This window comes from Scleropages formosus, chromosome 21 (assembly GCF_900964775.1).
Source record: "Scleropages formosus chromosome 21, fSclFor1.1, whole genome shotgun sequence".
NCBI classification, from domain to species: domain Eukaryota; kingdom Metazoa; phylum Chordata; class Actinopteri; order Osteoglossiformes; family Osteoglossidae; genus Scleropages; species Scleropages formosus.
Window position 1 is genome coordinate 16,954,641 of NC_041826.1, and position 18,813 is coordinate 16,973,453.

At 44.0% G+C, this 18,813-nt stretch overlaps 1 protein-coding gene across 1 annotated transcript; it reads right to left on the minus strand.

Annotated features, from left to right (window-relative positions):
- Positions 1–2,001: 2,001 nt before the first annotated feature.
- sco2 (synthesis of cytochrome C oxidase 2) lies at positions 2,002–5,065 on the minus strand. The gene is made up of 2 exons (XM_018729916.2): positions 4,925–5,065; positions 2,002–4,617 (listed from the first exon to the last, which is right to left on the minus strand). The coding sequence occupies exons 1-2, from the start codon at positions 5,013–5,015 to the stop codon at positions 3,668–3,670; spliced, it is 1,041 nt and encodes a 346-aa protein (XP_018585432.2). The 5' UTR covers positions 5,016–5,065; the 3' UTR covers positions 2,002–3,667.
- Positions 5,066–18,813: the final 13,748 nt, after the last annotated feature.

An 18,813-nucleotide genomic window follows, 5' to 3' on the forward strand; every position in this document is an offset into this window, starting at 1 on the left:
CTCTTACTTCTTGTGCGTGCAACTGGGCATAAATATAGGCGCTTATAATGAAAAGAACACCAAGCGATTACTGCACAGTCCAAGGCTGTTTCGATGATTTTTATTAGTGTGGAGTAGCCTCCTCCCTTGCAGATGTGTGCGTTTTTTTTTTTCCGGATTCCTAGAAATTGTGTTTCGAGGAAATAGGAGCCTTCCGCGTTTCATGGAAACACGCGGCGGCGGCGGCGACTCGGACCCTTTCCTCCCCCCAGCTCGGCCGCCCGCCTCGCGTGTCCCCCGCCCTTCGTTCATTGGGTGCAAATAAATTCAGGGGGCAATTGATTCATTACTACATCACACGCTTTTGTGGATAAAAATGGCAACTCCTCTTCTTGTGGAAAAAAAAAAAAAAAAAAACTACATAAGTAAATGAAATTATTTCTTGAAATTTATGCCGAGATGCAGTAGAATCAAGCCTATTACAAGGTACTTTATGAAGTTATTAAGGAAGACAGCGGAATAATTTTTTTTCCTCTCTCTCTTTCCGTCCACGTGGACAAGGTGAAGTGCGCAATGGAAACTGAAAAGAGGTTGTGGACACACCAGTGACACTTTTCAAAGCAATGGGGCCGTAGGCAGAGCGCTTGGTGGCAAAGTGGCTCTCTGGGGGGGGGGGGACCAGCTCAGAGGAACTGATAAAAAAAATCCCAGCTCAGAATTACACTCTTCAAAATGGCCATAGAAGAGGATATTCACACCCTGTGTGGGGCTCCCTGTTCACTGCAGATTGAAAAGCTGTCGCTGTTTGGGCGAAAGGGGACACGTGGAAAGGCCTGTTGACATTCACAGACTTAGCGCACTGGGGGGGTCCAGTTGTGGCTTCTCTGGTTCCTAGGATAGTCCACTCTTACAGAGGCCTAGTAAGGACTGCACTTTCGACGACACATTAGCGGGACATACCGATCCCAGTATTGAGTGAGCTCCTAAAAGAAGCGAAAAGCGACCAAAAATAGTCTACAAAACACTACAAATACCGCAGAATTAATTAATGAAGCCGGAAGAATACTTCACAGGCATCACACTATGCATGGTTGGAAAACATTTTTATATTTTGTTGTTCCTTACCCATGCAGTAGATATCATAGTAGTTAATTCTGTTCCTTTGCAATGTGAAGGTTTCTAGTTTGAGTCCCACTCCTGCTGCAAGGTACTCACCCTAAAGTGATGCAATAAGAATATTCTGCTGTATGAATGGGACACTGTTGCAAAGTTGCATGTCTAAAGCCAACAAGAATAACAATAATAACCATGACGTCAGATGATTTCGACCACGCGCTGGACTAGCAGACAAGTGGTTCCTGATAACGGATTGTTGGATAGAGTAATATTAATAATAATAGAGGACGATCAGTATTTCTGAAGCAGGCTTTTCTAACAAGGGCTGCGAGAAACGTCTCACCACCTCCCCCCTCTGGCTGACATGGAGAGTGCAAACATTAGCAGTAACCCTGCAGTCTAACTTGTCAAGAGTTTGTTGTCATGTGTACAGTAAACAGTTTGTTACATTGTACAATGAGATTCTTACTCTGTGAATCCTCTCAGCAGGCTATGACATAAATTATAAGGACATAAGGAAAGAAAAACACAAGAAAAACACAAGGAGAACAGAGGGTGTAAATCAGAAATTTACAAAAATTACTATTAGTGCGGGGGGCGCGGTGGTGCAGTGGGTTGGACCGGGTCCTGCTCTCTGGTGGGTCTGGGGTTCGAGTCCCGCTTGGGGTGCCTTGCGGCGGACTGGCGTCCCATCCTGGGTGTGTCCCCTCCCCCTCCGGCCTTACGCCCTGTGTTGCCGGGTAGGCTCCGGTTCCCCCGCGACCCCGTGTGGGACAAGCGGTTCAGAAAATGTGTGTGTGTGTGTACTATTAGTGCAAGGGCACAAATTACAAAAATTACTAAATTTATTAAAATTACCATTAGTGCAAAAATCCAAGAAACAAGGTTATATATGTATATAAAGTGTGCAGTGCGCAATGTAAACATGGAAGTCGTACATGTGCAAAGTCCTGCAGAGGTAGATTGGATCTATTCGCAGTTGAGGGGTAAACATGAGGACTTCCTAAAACGTAGCACTGTGATCGATGCCCACTCTGCAGTGACTGTGGAGAACTGAACATTATGCATCTGATGAGGTACTACACACTTACTCACTGTCATTAACCACTTGTCTTTTTCAGGGTCACCGCAGTCCAGAGCCCATTCTGGAATTGCTGGGAGCTAAGCAACGGGGGGGTACACCCTGGATGGAACTCCACTCTATTGCAGTGTAGCGGTTTGATATGCACACATTATGAGCAATTTAGTGTCGCAACTCTGGTAGAAGACAGGTTTTTGGGCTGTGAGGGGAAACCAGCATAAACACTTGGTTGGGTTAGATCCCATCACCCCTCCTGGGGTATAGGTCATCAGCAAGAGACCTCCAGAATCCTCTATTGTGTGCCTTTGCCTCTAGCTGGCTTCGCGTAAGGCCCTTCTTCTTCACAGACACTTGGGAGAACATGGAATACTCCAAACAAACTGAACTGGATTTGAACCTCTTTGAAATGGTGGAGGCGCTGCCTGTGGTACTACACAGCCCTCGCTAAGTATGAGATACCTTACAGATATGCTGTAATGGTAGAAGCAGAAAAAAGAGCTGCACCCTAACAAGTAACATCAGTGCTTGTGTACTCCATGTTCACTAAAGAACTAGACAGGTTTCCTGTTAAACACATTTTGTAATAAATACAGTTCGTTATCTGATCCTGAGCTGAATATAGGGAACATCACAATAATTATATAGAGTTTAAAACATTACAGCATAATATTCATGTTGGAATATATGTAAATTGTGCAATCCAGTCCAAAGATATGAAAGTAATGAGGCAGGAAGAGGTAGTCACACTTACAAATTGTTATGCACTACACAAGTATGACAAAGAAACAGAAAACTTTGTCATTGGCAGCAAGTTTCTTTTCCAGAAAGAAACAATGCAGTATGTGCTTATCCAAACTGCATCTTACACAGATAAAAAAATTTGAGTCATTCAAGAATGACAGTGATAGTACAATGAAAGGAACATCATGGCATTATCAACAAACAATGCAGTACATGTATATTCAAGCTGTCACTTCCAATAACTATTGTCACCAACTGCATCTTTGTTTACTTAGTCATAATGTTGCTTTCACTACATTAATCTCAACAGTATCTTGAATGACTCAGTTTTTTTTTTTTCCAGAATATTACCTATACTTAAATAGTCAATTTAAAGGGTTATGACATATGCATTCTTGTGTGATTCTGAAATGTGATCATTTTGACAAAGTGAGCGTCCACCTACGCAGCCAATTGAAAATGAACAAGCTACACAAAAGCCACACTGAAATGATCTCACCCATAACACATGCTCAATACACCACCTCAAAGACATTAAGAATATTATCATGGATAAAAAGTTGACCTTTAAAAATAAAGTCGAGTCTGGAAAACTGGGACATGCTGTTGTGAAAAACAACATGTCCATGTACATCTAACCCATGGATAAAGCAAGCAAATTATTTTAAAAAAATAATTAAAAAAAAAAAAAAAAAACACTCTGCTGGACTGGTGAGTATTTTTTCTGACCATAAGGTCCTGTTTATTATTTTATTTAGGCGACATCTTCATATAGGCTTTCATGTGATTTCTGATGCTTTGCAACATCTGCATGTCGCTTACAGTTCTGTTATAGTAATCCAGAAAGAGTCCGTCTGGGTTAATCAGGTAGATGAGGATGGTATGGTCCACAATGTAGTCGTTGTCCTCGTCTTTGGGACCTTTGCTGTAGTACACCCTGTAATCTTGACTGGCCTCCCTCACCTCCTCGGGTGTGCCTGTCAAGCCGACTAGGCGTGGGTGGAAGTCCTTCACGTACCGTGCCATAGCAGCTACGTCGTCCCTCTCTGGGTCTACAGTGATGAAGAGAGGCTGGACGGATGGGAGCCCTGCCTCCTCGTCCAGTGCCTTCACCACATTAGTCAGCTTCTCCAGCTCATCGGGGCAGATATCTGGGCAGTGTGTGAAACCAAAATACATGAGAACCCACCTGCCCAGAAAGTCTGCCTTAGTCCGGCGCTGACCCGTGTGGTCCAGCAGGCTGAAGCATCCATGTCCCAGGGCCACCTTCTTTAGCTGCTCCATGCGCTGCATCTGCATCTTCTGCTGCTTTTCGGCATATACATACCACCAGGTGGCCAAAATTCCCCCACCGAAGAGCAGCGTCACCACCAGGCGAGTGCGCAATGTATATCCTGGCGTGGGGTTTTTGGGGCCCTGAGAGAAGGTTCTATAAGAGGGATGGATCAAACAGGGGGCAGGTTGTTTCAGGCCCAGGTGAAGAAGTTCCCTGCTGGAAGGGGGACACCGGCGGTAGGTGGAGGCTGGCTGAGAGCAGAGTGCCTTCCTCACACCGAGCAGCCAGGGACACCTGCGGAAGGGGAGTCCGGGTCTTGCTCCAGAGGCAAATCCCAGGAGGGTCCCAGGTGCACCATGAATCATAGTGTGACGGAAATCAAAGTTTATGCACCTGCTAACCTGCAGCATGAGCATCTTCTTCACTGCAAAACATTATCATAAACATCATCATGTCTTTGCAACACTCCAGAACACCAAATCATGTCCAACTCAATACAAGAATCTAATAAAATGACAAATATGTTTTAAAAACATAACCGACTTGTCACAGTAGAGTACTAGCCACTGCGTTTGCTTGCGTGATACAATTTAAATTAGCATTACCGTAGGAAAAAGAAAAACACGTGACGAAGAACACAAACCTTTTTTTTTTTTTTTTTTTTTTCCTTTTTCTTTTTTTAAAAAAAGCCAAAGGCTAACGCAGACACCATTAACAGATGAATTATGTACCTGTTTGCGGATCCACACACGTCCTCTGGCTGATAATGACATACAACCGGGTTTCACAACTCTTCAGAAAAACTAGTGTACTATTTGACATGTTAGATTCGACAGTCCAAAATTTTAAATGTTAACAGATTATGTGTAAAATATAAATGTAAAATTACGTGAGACAAAATTAAAAGGCAAAATGATTCTAATCAAAACAACTGCGCTTGACAGTGCGATTTTTAATATTTGACTTAAAAAATGTGCTAATCGGCAGATTCGTCTGTAAAAGAAACCATGATTCTACGTCATTTCATGTGCGCATGCGTACTGCAAGGGTCAAGTTCCAGGAAGTCCGTAGTGTATGTATTTACTAGGGAACAGTGTTAAACGTGATCAGTGGTGTTAAGGGTTATTATTTTTATTAGGTTTCTTTATTAGGTAACAACAGCACACAGGTGGAGACGGTACACCGAGAAATTGCAAATATGTCCACATATAAAGCGAGGGCTCAGGGTTACAACATACTACATAGGAACTTTCTGGGTGTCCAGACACATTCCAGAACTAATTAGAACTGTCATGTAGCTCAAACGTCAGCTTTTCAAGTGGGAGAAATTTTAGAACACTAGTTATCCACATTTTTTTACAGACCACAACATTAAAATACATTTCCTTGCCAAATATGTAAGAGTAATTAGCCTACATACCATAACATCATCAAAAAGAAATTAAATTTGGGTTGTGTTTAACAAGAAAATTGATAGAGACAAATCCAACATTTTTGTCAAAGGTTTTTTTGAACGGTTTTGTGATCCCAGTTCCAGTAAACTTGTTTCTTATCGCATTGCCGGAATAAATTTGCCAAAGGCTTTGCATTTAAAACACAGCTGAGATGTCCTTGGAAAAACCCTCTGAAGACACAATGCAGTGTGGTAGTTTCTGTGAATGAACCTAAAGTGTGACTCCTGCATACTGAGGGAAGTGCAGGTGGGGAAGACTTTAGCACATATAGATGTCCATTCATAATTACCAAAAGACAAGACAAGGTTTTGTTCCCAAGTCTCCCTTAGTGCATCATAAGAGCCAATACAGACCGAATTTTGTACTGTAATACAAAATTATGCCTCTGAAGTTATTTGATGTAATAAGCTGTTTCTTCACTTTCATTAATTCTGTCCATCAACCGTTCCCTTTTTCTAGGGCAACGGTAAAATGACATAGTTGTAGCACAGTGTGCTGTGGCGTGATGGTTATTTACCGTAACAGTTTCCCACTCATAATCACAAACAGTGAATGTACGTACACTCATTCATTTAAGGACTAAGAACCTAACATCATGATATTTTAAACAAATTTAATTTACAATACAAAAGTTGTTGCATGTGAAAATTAACTTGTTAATTATTGTTAACAGTTAAAAAGGCTGTAATGCAAAATAGAAAAATATATACCGCTTTACCAGCTTTACTGTTCTTGGTAATGCTGTTAAGAGATTAGGGATGAGCATGTCTCAGCTATGTGAATACTGGCATGAGGAAGTGCAGAGTAACAAGCTAACAGGAGCAAAACTTCAGGTTCACAGAATCTACCTTACTCCATTGTGTCTTCATAAGATGTTCCCAGGACATCTCAGCTGTGCTTTATTAAATACAAACCCTTTGGGAACTTACAGGAGGAGTTTAGGAGAATGCCGCAATACAGGGACTCAAGTGATCCAAGGGTTGCTGGAGCAGGCATTGAGAGGACAGGAAAGAAGGTGGCTTCAGCACAGGAAAAAAGTTCTGGCTTCAGCACAGCATAGTGGGGGGCACAGTGGCTTCTGGAAGAGCAGGTTTGAGCAGTGTTCCATTATGGCACTATGACAAGTTCCAACGGAAGGAGAGTTATGAGCTGATACAGGAGTAGGTGTGTGCAACAATGGAGGGTGAAAGAATGGCCAGGATGGTAGAGATGCAGCAGCAGAGAGCATGGATGAGATGGGAAAAAGCGCCTGAAGGTAAGGTCTCGTGGGCAGAGCTCTGAAGAACAAAGCCCCACTGTATTGAGTTCTTAATTAAGGTAGTTTATGATGTGCTGCCTAGTCCATCCATTGTGTATAGCTGGTAAAACATTGATTCAATGTGGCCATTGTGTTTAAAGAGAGCATCATTGGAGCATGTTCTCAGCAGCTGCCCAAAAGCACTAAGTAAGGGCTGCTATCACTCCCGCCATGACAATGTGCTCAAAGCTGTGGCAGAGTCTCTTGGTGTGATCATAATACACAGGAGGACCTGCCAGTCAGCCAAGCAGGCCATAGCATTTCTCAAGCAAGATTAAATAGCAAAATCAGTACCCAGTGAAAGTTCAGGGAACCTGGTGATGATACAGCAATGGCAATTGGTGGTTGACGTAGGGAGGCAGCTCAGGTTTCCAACATCTGTCACAGAGACACCTCTGAGGAAAGATATTGTGTTGCTGTCAGAAGCTTCAAATTGAGTTGTCTTGTCGAATGAAAGAGGGAAAGAAAGAAAGCTGCAAAGTATGAGAAACTGGTGGAGCAATGGTACTTGAAAAGCTAGAAGGCAAGGTATGTACCCATCGAAGTTGGCTGCAGGGGCTTTATAGGGAAGGCTTTGTATTGAGCCTGTAGTATGTTGGCTATGAATGTTGTTACTGAGGCTCTGGATAGAGCATCTAGATGGCTGTGGATTAGGAAAGGTAAGCAATGAGTTTAAGGTAGAGCTACCAGGATGCAACCTGTGGCCTGAACAACTTCCCAACTCTTCTGTAGCAGTTCTCAGAGATGTGGGACACTTTTGGGTTGCTTTCCTTTCCCTCCTCTGTCCAGTTTGTCCCGTAGATGTGTATAAATGCAGGAACCAAATAGCAGAAAAAAATTAGACGATAAGAGATCTGCAAATGTGTGCCATAAAGCAGAGATACTGGTGTAATCCTCTGGATTGAAGGTGTGCATGTTGTCTTGGCACTTGTGGTCTTCATGTCTGGGGATACATGGCTTCTGTTTGCTGTTACTGGGTACAGGCTATTATTTCGTTTGGACGTTACTGCTACTTATGTCCAGCTTGTAGTTACACTGACTTTACATGATAGATAATTTCTTCCACTATATGTTATCATGTTTTTGACCTCTTTCAGGCTCTGCTTTGATAGTTGCTCCAGGGCTTTCTTTTTTTGGCAGCATTGGTGTTCAATCTACTCTCATAGAACTAATCAGGATGTTTGGGTTTGGGGGATTAGTGTGTGTTTTGGTACAAGGAGTATCAAATGTGTATAGGTGGTATTGAGTGTCAATTCTGGAGGTGATGGCTTAGTGTTGCTCACAGTGAATTTGTGCTGGATGCTGCTGACAGGCTACAGAGACCATGTGCCCCAGATTTACATTTATTTATTTAACTGACGAGGGGTGCGGTGGCGCAGTGGGTTGGACCGCAGTCCTGCTCTCCGGTGGGTCTGGGGTTCAAGTCCCGCTTGGGGTGCCTTGCGGCGGACTGGCGTCCCGTCCTGGGTGTGTCCCCTTCCCCCTCTGGCCTTACGCCCTGTGTTGCCGGGTAGGCTCCGGTTCCCCGTGACCCTGTAAGGGACAAGTGGTTCTGAAAATGTGTGTGTGTGTATTTAACTGACACTTTCTCCAAAGCAATTTACAGTGTTAAGCTGTTTACAATTCTTTACCCATTTATACATCTGGTTAATTTTACTGGAGCAGTTTAGGGTAAGTACATTGCTTAAGAGTACTACAGCTGGAAGTGGGAATTGAACCTGTGACCTTTGGGTCTAAAGGCAGCAGCTTTAACCACTATACAACCAAGCATCCCCGGTTTAACCTGAACGAAGACGCATTCAGTAGGTAGACATCCCTATGCCACAATTATGCAGTTTTCATTTTTTAAATGTATTTTTTTTTGAGAATGCTCTTTCCCAGGATACTGGCGTACCACAGTACACCTCACACCGCATTCTGAAAAAAAGAGAATTTATTGAAGAAAACCTTCATTTTCCTATTTAGCAACAAGACGATGTTTTAGGTAGCAGAGTGGCTGAAACATCTGCCTTTAAAATCAATTTCCTGCTGAAACACTCTTGAATGGTAATAGGTAGTTTAACATTGTCAGGCCCTTTGGAGAAACGTGCCAGCTAAATGAGTAAATGATATAATGAGGTGTGAAGATGTTAGCTAGATTAGTACTCACTGGAGTTGTACATTAATAATCAAGGGACATATTAGGTTTGCTTGAAAAGTGGGAGGGGCATTTCCTCTATCCCCCTTGTGAAACCCAGGTATGAGGGAAATAAATGTCTTTCTGGAGCTTGTAGATTCCCTGGGCAGGAGCAAGTGCTTTGAATGTCAGTAGATGGTGGTGTTGTACTTCCAAGTGAAGTGATGATCATTTACAGAACTCTGATCACAGATCCTTCTGAGCAAATAACTCTTCTTGTCTGCTGTCATCTGACACTGACATTGAGAATTGACTCTTCATTAGAAAACCAGAACTTTTTTTTATATATATGGGAAGTGCAGTGGCGCAGTGGGTTTGGACGGATTCCGTTCTCTGGTGGGTCTGGGGTTTGAGTCCTTCTTGGGGTGCCTTGCGACAGACTGGCGTCCCGTCCTGGGTGTGTCCCCTCCCCCTCCGGCCTTCCGCCCTGTGTTACCGGGTAGGCTCCGGTTCCCCGCAACCCCGTATGGGACAAGCGGTTCTGAAAATATGTGTGTGTGTGTGTGTGTGTGTGTGTGTGTGTGTGTGTGTGTGTGTGTGTGTGTGTGTGTGTGTGTGTGTGTGGGAGGTGCAGTGGCGCAGTGGGTTTGGATGGATTCCGTTCTCTGGTGGGTCTGGGGTTTGAGTCCTTCTTGGGGAGCCTTGCGATGGACTGGCGTCCCGTCCTGGGTGTGTCCCTTCCCCCTCCAGCCTTGCGCCCTGTGTTGCCGGGTAGGCTCCGGTTCATCACGACGCCATTTGGGCAAAGCAGCTTCAGTCAGTGTGTGTAAATATATTTATATATATATGCAGATATTATCATTTCCTTTTTTCCATGGACTATAAATAATTTATTTGCAAAAAAAAACAAACATATAATTTACACTTTTTATTTGCATTGGCTTTGTTCTCAAGCCATCCTTCATATTTATACTGCTTAAGAACAAGAACAAAATATTTCTTCAAGAGAGGAATTGCTCATGAAAAGACATTGGATTCTTTAGTTAATTTTTTACCTATTCATTACATGTCCATAAGTTGGCCAGTCTCACACACACGTACACACCCGCACGGTGTGCTGTATCACTTCACACATTTCTTTTGCTTCGCACGGAGTCACAGAGCCAAGGAGAAGGGAAAGGCAGTTTCAGTCCGCTGCATGTGCCCTGCAGTGACAGTAATCACTGACCTCCTTTTTCACAGCTCTCACCACAGTCACACAGGACAGAGGAGGAATAATAATTACTTCCTCTCATACTATTTTGCTATCGCTCTCATTCAAATTCAGCAGGCTTCAAATGCATAACAAAGAATTTCCATTGCCTGAGCACTTGAACCTAAGCCCCTCTTCTCGTTTATCTCTTGTTCTCCTTCGCTTTGGCTCATGCTGTGATGCATAACACATTTGTTTGACCTTTTCCCTGCCGCAGTCGTATGCTGGCTGAGGCCGGTGCTTAACCACAGGTCAAAAGGCAAGCCGTCGTGCCCCCTCTTGACGTGGCTTCCGGGTGTCAGGATGATTTTTGCCGTGTGTCACGCATCTTTGCTCTCTGTGATTCTCATGGACTTGAACCACAATTTCTTGCTGCCTGAATGTCAGACCACTTTTAAGACTAGGCAAGTGAGTGAAGAGGGAAGCTCAGTTCGACTTGCCAGCGCTTTCTGGCTTTTCTTCTTCTCTGCGGTCAACTCAGCGGGGAGGTGTTTGGCAGCGTCGCCCGCTGTGAGTTCAAGGGGGCGGCGAGAAGAAGGCAGCGAGCGCTCCCACTTTATCTGTGGCTTTGGATTCAATCTGTGACTGTACTGTTATAAGTTCTCAATGAGCCATTGCATGACCACGGCTTGAAGGGAATGAGATGTGCTCACCGGCTAATTAAACTGTCAATAACACTTCCAGCTGCTCGATACACCCCTACTTTGTGACTCACATCCGCTGCCCATTAGGGAAGCAGAAAAATACAGCGAAATAGCAATTTGCATTATTTAACTTTTTAACAGAAGCTTCAACGTAGTGCCTGCACCACTGCCCATGGTGACCTGTACTTCTGCATGGCCCTTTCTGAATGGCCTCCTCCATTGTACTTGTGAGCGTCTGGAACCTGGTTCACCCTTGCGTATGAGATGGAGACATATTTTAAGGATTGAACAGGATCGCTGGGTGGTTAGAACCTGTTAAGAACCTCTGGGGTGAGGAGGGCATGTGGTAGCTGGTTGGCAGTGGCTGAACTCTTCTACTTGGGCCTCCTTCTGTGTGGAAGTGTGCTGTTTGTGACACTGAGAGCGCTGCTCCGCCGATGGGCCATTGTCCTTTCTGTAACTACATAACAACTGTGGCATGAGCTCCACACTTGCACCCTGTGTATGATTTGTGTGTTTTTTTGTCCCATCTACCCTGTACTCTAGGTGCTAGGTTAGGTTTAATGGGTATCCTTGCAAGGCGGATAAAGCGCTGCTCACGGCCCGGGTGCTCCGCTGCCGCACATTGCGCTCTGCCTGCAGGAGGTGTGCTGGAAGGTGGGAGGCGATGTGCGTGAAGGGGGAGGTAGAATGAGCAGTGCCAGGTACCAGTAAACTACTCCCACGCTGACTGTGCACACGTCTTGCTGCCTGCAGAATACGATCTTAGGGGCCTCATTCTGCTGGAGACATCATAGCAGCAACACGGCAACATAGCACATGCTTTACACCAAGGTGCTCCATAGATGAGGATATAACAGCCCCTCGAGATACCAGGTATAACAACTCATTCCCCACCCATCTTACTAGGCCTTGTGGGAGAAGGTCAGCTTTGTCCTCCTCTTCAGTGTCACTCGCTCTCAAAAGAATGGTAGGAGGGGTTAACTTCAGCGGCGCCGATGAGCAGAGCGGTTGAAAAAGCAGACGACCTGGATGTTATCTTAAGACCATTGAGCCCCGATAGCAGCCTGCTTCCCTTGCTGCCAAAGAGATTTCACCTCTCATTTGTGAAGCCCGGTAACGGTGCATCTCTGCAGTCTGCATCTCCGCATTTTTACTTATCTGGAGTGGCTGAAAACAGAGGGAAACATCCCCTTTTAGGATGGCGTTATGTTCATGGGCCCTTCACGTTCTCATGGGTCTGCGTGTGTGTTTTCTTCCAATGTGATGTGAGGACCAACTGGTCAACCCGACAGAGAGCATTCTTTGCCTCCAACTCCCATCACCTGTCCTCATGTCCAACACATGGCTACAAACTGTGCTGAGCATTGACTCTCATTGGTCTACATCATCTAGTAGTGCTGCCTCATGTACTTTTAATACAGTAATCTAATCCTGTTAGGTCTGATCTTCTGAGTGATGCCACCAAGGTGGGCTCAGTAGTAAATGTGGTAAAAACCTGTTTAAGAAGAACCAATATATATACAATTTCTGGGTTTTTAGAGTTTTTAAACATATTATAGAGCTGAATGTTTAGGCAAGGTGAAGATGGTCAGGTCAAGATCTCAGTAGCGCAGTTCCTCTTTGGTTGTGAACCTGCTACCTTCACATTGTAAAATCAGTTCCATCACTGGTGCCTACTCATTATTTATAACCGTGGTTCTGGCCTTGTATTCCACAGTCTGATGCAAACAAGGAATGCCTGGCTGCCTCTACAACATTTGATATTGAAACCAGCTTCCCGATTGAAAGAGGTTCTATTCTAGGCCCAAAATGTGTATAGTGGGTCATCTAAAAAGCACAGAACCTCCCATGAAAGCATGAATCGGGTTGAATTATGTAACAGCTTTAATCCAGTAGCATAACTGGAGCGTTGGCCGATCACACATAGCTATGTTAGTTGCGGCACAGAGGAACAGCCTGGCTGGCATCCTGCTCTCTGTGTCGCTTCTTGGGTCGCACTCAGTGTGTGCAGTGAATCATCTTGACATGTACCAGCACTGAGATGAGTTACATCACTGCGAAGGTTTATATAACATCAGTACCCTCTGGATGAAACAGCATATCAGCCTTACAGGAGTGCAAAAAATCAGTTTCACCCTCCAGCATGTTTCTAAAATGTTCGTAAAAGACTTATTTAGACTATACTGTGGATTTACACTTTTCTTTTTTACACTGTATTTCACGCCAGGTTGCACAAGTGACAAAAATGCTGATGGCTCGGTTATTATCTAGCAGAAATTTGAGTTTTTGGAATTTTGAATGTGTCAGTGACCGGGTATAAGTCTAGATGGGAGACGACTGATGCACAGATTGAGTGCTTAGTGTATCTTGAAGTATAAATATCTGCTGCTCTTTGATTTCACTTGTTTGGATCATCTCATTATGCTGCATTAAAAAAGCTTAGTGAGAGTAATAAATAAATACTTGGAAAGCAGTCAGCTGCATTCTTTTTTTTCTAGTGTACTGTTCTGTTGTCAATATGTGCTCTGTGTAGCAACTATAGATGTTCTATACTTGGCCCACATTAACTATTTTGAATATCAGTTGTCTACCTTTTCTTCTGATATCAGCAGAAAAATGCAGTAGGTTTGAATGCCTCTTTCACACAGTGGGAAGAACAAACGTTTTTCATAATAAAGAGAAAATCAAGGGAAGCAAAGAACGATTTCAGTGGCTCTAAGATTTGCTTGTTGGAGGTAAGGTGTTGGCTTAGAATTTAAATTTATTCATTTAGCTGACACTTTTCTCCAAAGCATCTTACAGTGTTAAGGTACTTACAATTATTTACCCATTTAGAAAGCTGGGAAATTTTTACTGAAGCGATATAGGGTTAGTACCTTGCTCAATGGTACTACAGCCAGAGGGGGGACTCAAACCTTTGACCTTTAGGTTCAAAGGTAACCAGCTGGATTGTATACTTGTTGTGGATTAGTTGTGGTTTTGGAAGAGCTGACTGGGACTGGGGGCAAATGTGGTGCTGGTTCCCTGTTTGGGGTGGGGGTGGGGGCTGTGTGGAGCTCAGAGATGGTCTCGAAGCCCCTAATCTGCACTGTAATGACAGTAATCACTGGTCTTTGTCCCCACGGCTCTCATCAATATCATTCAGGAACGAGGGGAAATGATAATTACTCCATCTCTCCTTTTCTCCCTTTCTGTGTCACACTGTGTTTCTCCCTGTTGTCTCAGGCTTCCTTTCTGGCCAGAGTACTTACACACAGCTGACTCTGTACTTAAATTTTGTTTGCGATTTGCATGCGTCTAATTGTTATTCATGAGCAGATGGCAGCGCCCGAGTTCATCCCCGTGTGTCTTTTTACATTTACATTTATTTAGCTGATGCTTTTCTCCAAAAACAACTTAGAGTGTTCGCCGTTTATACAGCTGGGTAATTTTTACTTGAGCAGTTGAGGGTAATTACCTTGATCACAGGTACTATAACAGAAGGTGGCATTCAAACCTGGATGCTTTGAGTGTAAAAGAATAACAGTAACCAGTGCTCCATCTACTGCCCTGTATGACAGACCAGTAAAACAGACTAATCCAAGCCTTTACACTGATATGGATTGGTCTGTTTTATTACGGCGTGTTCATTCTGTTTTCAAGTGTAAAATGGTCTTAAAAATGCTGTAAGCATCCCTGATGTGCACCATCATTCAAAGGCACCTCTTTAAGAGCTGTACTACTCAGTGTAAAGTAACGTTTTTTATTTCCATTGTTAAATCTTTTTTTTTATTACTATTAATTATCATCAGTTAATGTATTTTCTGTTTCCATTAATGGAATGTATAAACGCAATAAATGCAGTCAAATGCAGCTGATAATGGTTTTATAATAACATATTACCAAAGAAATTGTTTGAAGCCATTAGCATGCATCCATTTCTTGATTTGTGGGACTGCTTAGATAAAATGGATTTTCTGATTTGAATGAAATCTGGAATCTCGGGTGATCCGATTGACTCCTCTGTTGAGAAAGCAACAGACAGAGGCGTCGGGAAACTGGGAGCGGGCACACACGAAGCACATAATTTTTCCAGGTTTGGGCTGCTGCCTCACAGTGGAATTGTGTGAAGAGGCTGATGGGAGATGATAAATCCTCATTTTCACCCACGGTGAAGCTTGCCTCTGGTGTTTTATTCTCAGCGATCCTTCTCTGTGTGTTTGTGTGTGTGGGGGACGTGTGTGTCTATGGCAAGGGAATGTTGGACAGCCAGGATTTTTGAGGAGGAGGAACTGGGAGTTCTCCAGAATGTGGATATCGCTGCTATCTCAGCAAGAAGAAATGTACAGCAGAACCACCCTCTCAGTGCACGGGCACACACATTAGGGCTCTTTTCCTGGTACCGCCAAGCGGGACACGTCGCATAGGTTCAGCAGCTCCTGGCGAGTTCATTACACACACACACACACACACACACACACACACACACACACAGACATCTAGACGCACACATGTGCAGCCCCCAACATACATCCACAGAGACGTATGTAAAAATGGCCAAACGCCCACAGCAGCACACACTTACACACATAGAAAATCATACATTCAAGCATACGAGCACGCAACGAGCCAGGTCTTAAATTAAGCTTTAAGGAGCTACAGCTGACCTCACACACCTTTTTCCTGTTTGACATCCAGCCCTTGGTCCCTCCCCCACCTTCCTCTTCCTGTGTGTGTGTTTGTGTGGGTGTGTACTTTGGTTGTAGGAGGAGATTCTCTCCAGGCAGGTTTCTTCACATCCCTCAGGTGCCAGAGGAGCCAGCTGTGTGCACCCTGTCCTCCACACACCACGTCCCCCTCAACTCTGCACTGTGTTTCTCCTTCTCCTCCTCCTCATAGCTCCATCCTGTCCTCCACCCACCGCCACTCCTTCTCCGTCACTTAGGCCCACGGTGAGCCGAGTCCTCTCTGGTGGGCTGCACCACCAATTACTCCGTTCTCCCCTCACCTGCTGCATGGCAACCATCCCTTATTACACCCGTAACCATGGAGATATCTCCCTTACCCAGGATGCATTGTGCACTTCAAAGTGACACAGGAGCGACTGCAGTGACCCATATCAGCAAGTGTTTGCATTTTTCTCTACATGAAAAATGTGTTTGTAAACAAATTTCTCATATCCCAAAACACATTTTAGAAGTCTGTAGAACACTCATTTTTCTCAGCCTCGTTTCTACACTTTGGTGATTTCTTGGGTATGTTTCCTTTGGCACCAGGATTTGCTTTGATATGGTTGCCATGGGAAACTCGGAGGTGGAGTCCAAGAAATGTATGATATTAGTAAACAAAGTATCTCTGTTGCTGTCGTAGTCCATGGATTCCACTTCATTTTTCCTGGTCATGCACGGACAGTGTGAAAGGATGGGAAATTGTTCATGCTATGATGTGCTAATTAATGCAACAGAAGATAAATAATTTCTGAGCAGGTGTGAGAGGAGCTTCTCAAGCTGCCTGTGAGAGGGAAGGAGCACAGGTGGATGGTAGTGCCCTAGTGATCCATAGTAAGGGGATCCAACAGTCCCTTGGGGGCTTAGTTCACCTCCGCAGGGAGCATTACTCGCTCATAAAGAGGGGGCATCGCTGAGGGCACCTCAGCCCTCATTTAGAGTCAGGGACACTTTGGCTTGGGTGACAAGGGTCCATTACCAGTGGACGTGCTTCTTGAGCTCCATCCCAGGCAAGGAGGTTTCTGGTGTCAGGTCACTGTGCAGTGACGTGTTTATACACATGGAGTTCCTGGCTTGGCTCGGGCTGTGTGTGGGCCGTTGTTCTGGAAGCTACTTCAGCAAAGTTGGGACTTAGGAACGTGTGGTGAGCCCCCAGAGTCAATTACAGTGAAGCTGTTTTTGGGCTTCTCCCTGGCCTACTGTGTGTGTGTGTGTGTGTGTGTGTGTGTGTGTGTGTGTGTGTGTGTGTGTGTGTGTGTGTGTGTGTATATTCAGGCTCCTGTGTCCAGCGGGGAGGCCTATGATCTCATCCTTCTTCTATGTCGGCCTCCAGAAAGTTCCCCAGGTCCAGCTCTGTGCTGTAATTGAAAACACTGGCTGAAGAGAGGGCCCCTCCCACATCCTGTAGCCGGTAACATGGCAACCATTTGTAGCCTGTGTGTCTCATCTGTGACATTACAGAGAGCAGGGGGAGAAAATCCTCACGTATGAACAGAAAGAGTTCTCACACTCTGGTATGTGCAGGAACAAAGCTTGTGTGTTAAATTATGCATTTTCCCTTATGTAATGTGTCACAGTACAGCTATTCCCCCAAATACCTTTCGTTTAAAGATACTTATGTAACATGAGCTGCAGTGAAGATACTGTATGTTACATGTGTTACTGGAGTGATATATATGTATCTATATGTATATCAGTTTTCAAAAGTTTGGTATCACCCAGAAATTGTCATGTTTTTGATAGAAGTATTTTATTCACCAGGATACTATTAAATTATCATAAATGATAGTCAGTACATTGATAGTGTCATAACATTATTTTTATTTCAAATGACTGTTCTATGCATCAAACTTTACGTTCACCAAAGAATCCTCCGCTGTGCTAGCCAGTCCATCAAAGACAATACTCTGGCTGTCTGTTTCTTCACCAGATAGGTTTTGCATAGCTTAGAAGTATGCTTTGGATCGTTGTTCTGCTGCATGATGAAACTTGCACCAATCAAGCACTGACCACGGGGGATAGCATGACGTTATGAAATAGAGAGGTAAACTTTCTGGTTCATTTTTCCCTTGCATTCTGTGTAAATCTCCCACCTTACCAGCACCAAAGCAGCGCCATACCACTACATTTCCTCCACCATGCTGGATTGAAGACATCAAACACTCTTCCAGCATCCTTTCATTTGCTCTACATCTCACATATGTTCCCCTCCTTGACCCAAACAACGCAAACTTAGACTCATTTGTCCATTATTCTCTTTTCCAGTCATCCACAGTCCAATGTCTGTGTTCTGTTGCCAATTTTAACCTTTCCTTTTTGTTTGCCAGTTTCAAATATGGCTTCATGTTGGAAGCTCTGCCTCTAAGGCAAGCATCCTGGAGTCATCTTTTGACTGTTGCAGATGACACTGGTATGTGGTGTATACTGTTTAAGGAAGCAACCCACTGAGGACCTGTAAGATGTCTGTTTCTCAAAATACAGACTCTGAAGTACTTATCCTGTTGTGTACTTGTGCATTTGGGCCTTCTGCTTCTTTTTCTCTCCTGGTTACATCAAGTTTGCTGTCTTCTCTCAATACAGTAGCGGACACCTATGTATGAAATCTTCGGTTTTTCGGCAATTTGACGTATTAAGCAGCAGCCATTTACGACATTAGTAATGATGTCTTGGCCATAATTTTAAATTAATTTAATTTACCTTGATAAAAACATAATTTTTTTTTTCAAAAACATGAAAATGTCTGGGTTATACACTCACATATTTTTTTGTAGAAAGTTCCTTGCTGAACTCCGGATGACACGTGACTCTTCAGTGTCCGATTCTTTTCTGCAGAGCCGTGGAATTTCACTGTGGGCCCCAATCAGTTTCCTGGAGTCATTTCTTACTTTTTTCTGACGTTGGTTGAATGTCTGCCTTGAAATCTGATGTCATTATTTAGTGGGCAGGTGTGTGGACAAAGCAGAGCGAGCGAGACTGCCAGGTCACTGCTGTTTGACCTTTCGAGGGAAAGTACGCTATGTAATTTGACATTAATGAAGCATATGTTAGACAAGCTGAAGCAGTAATGTAACAGTTAGAGACAGATTTCTTGACAGTTCTTTAACAACAGTGTCCTCATTTGCGGACCTTCCCAGCCTGTTTCTAAAAG

Excerpts from the sequence above, each read along its gene's own strand:
- sco2 (XM_018729916.2), bottom strand. The coding sequence starts at position 5,015 with ATGTCAAATAGTACACTAGTTTTTCTGAAGAGTTGTGAAACCCGGTTG. Across the intron at positions 4,618-4,924 it reads GTGTGTGGATCCGCAAACAG|TGAAGAAGATGCTCATGCTG; the intron begins GTACATAATTCA and ends AATGTTTTGCAG.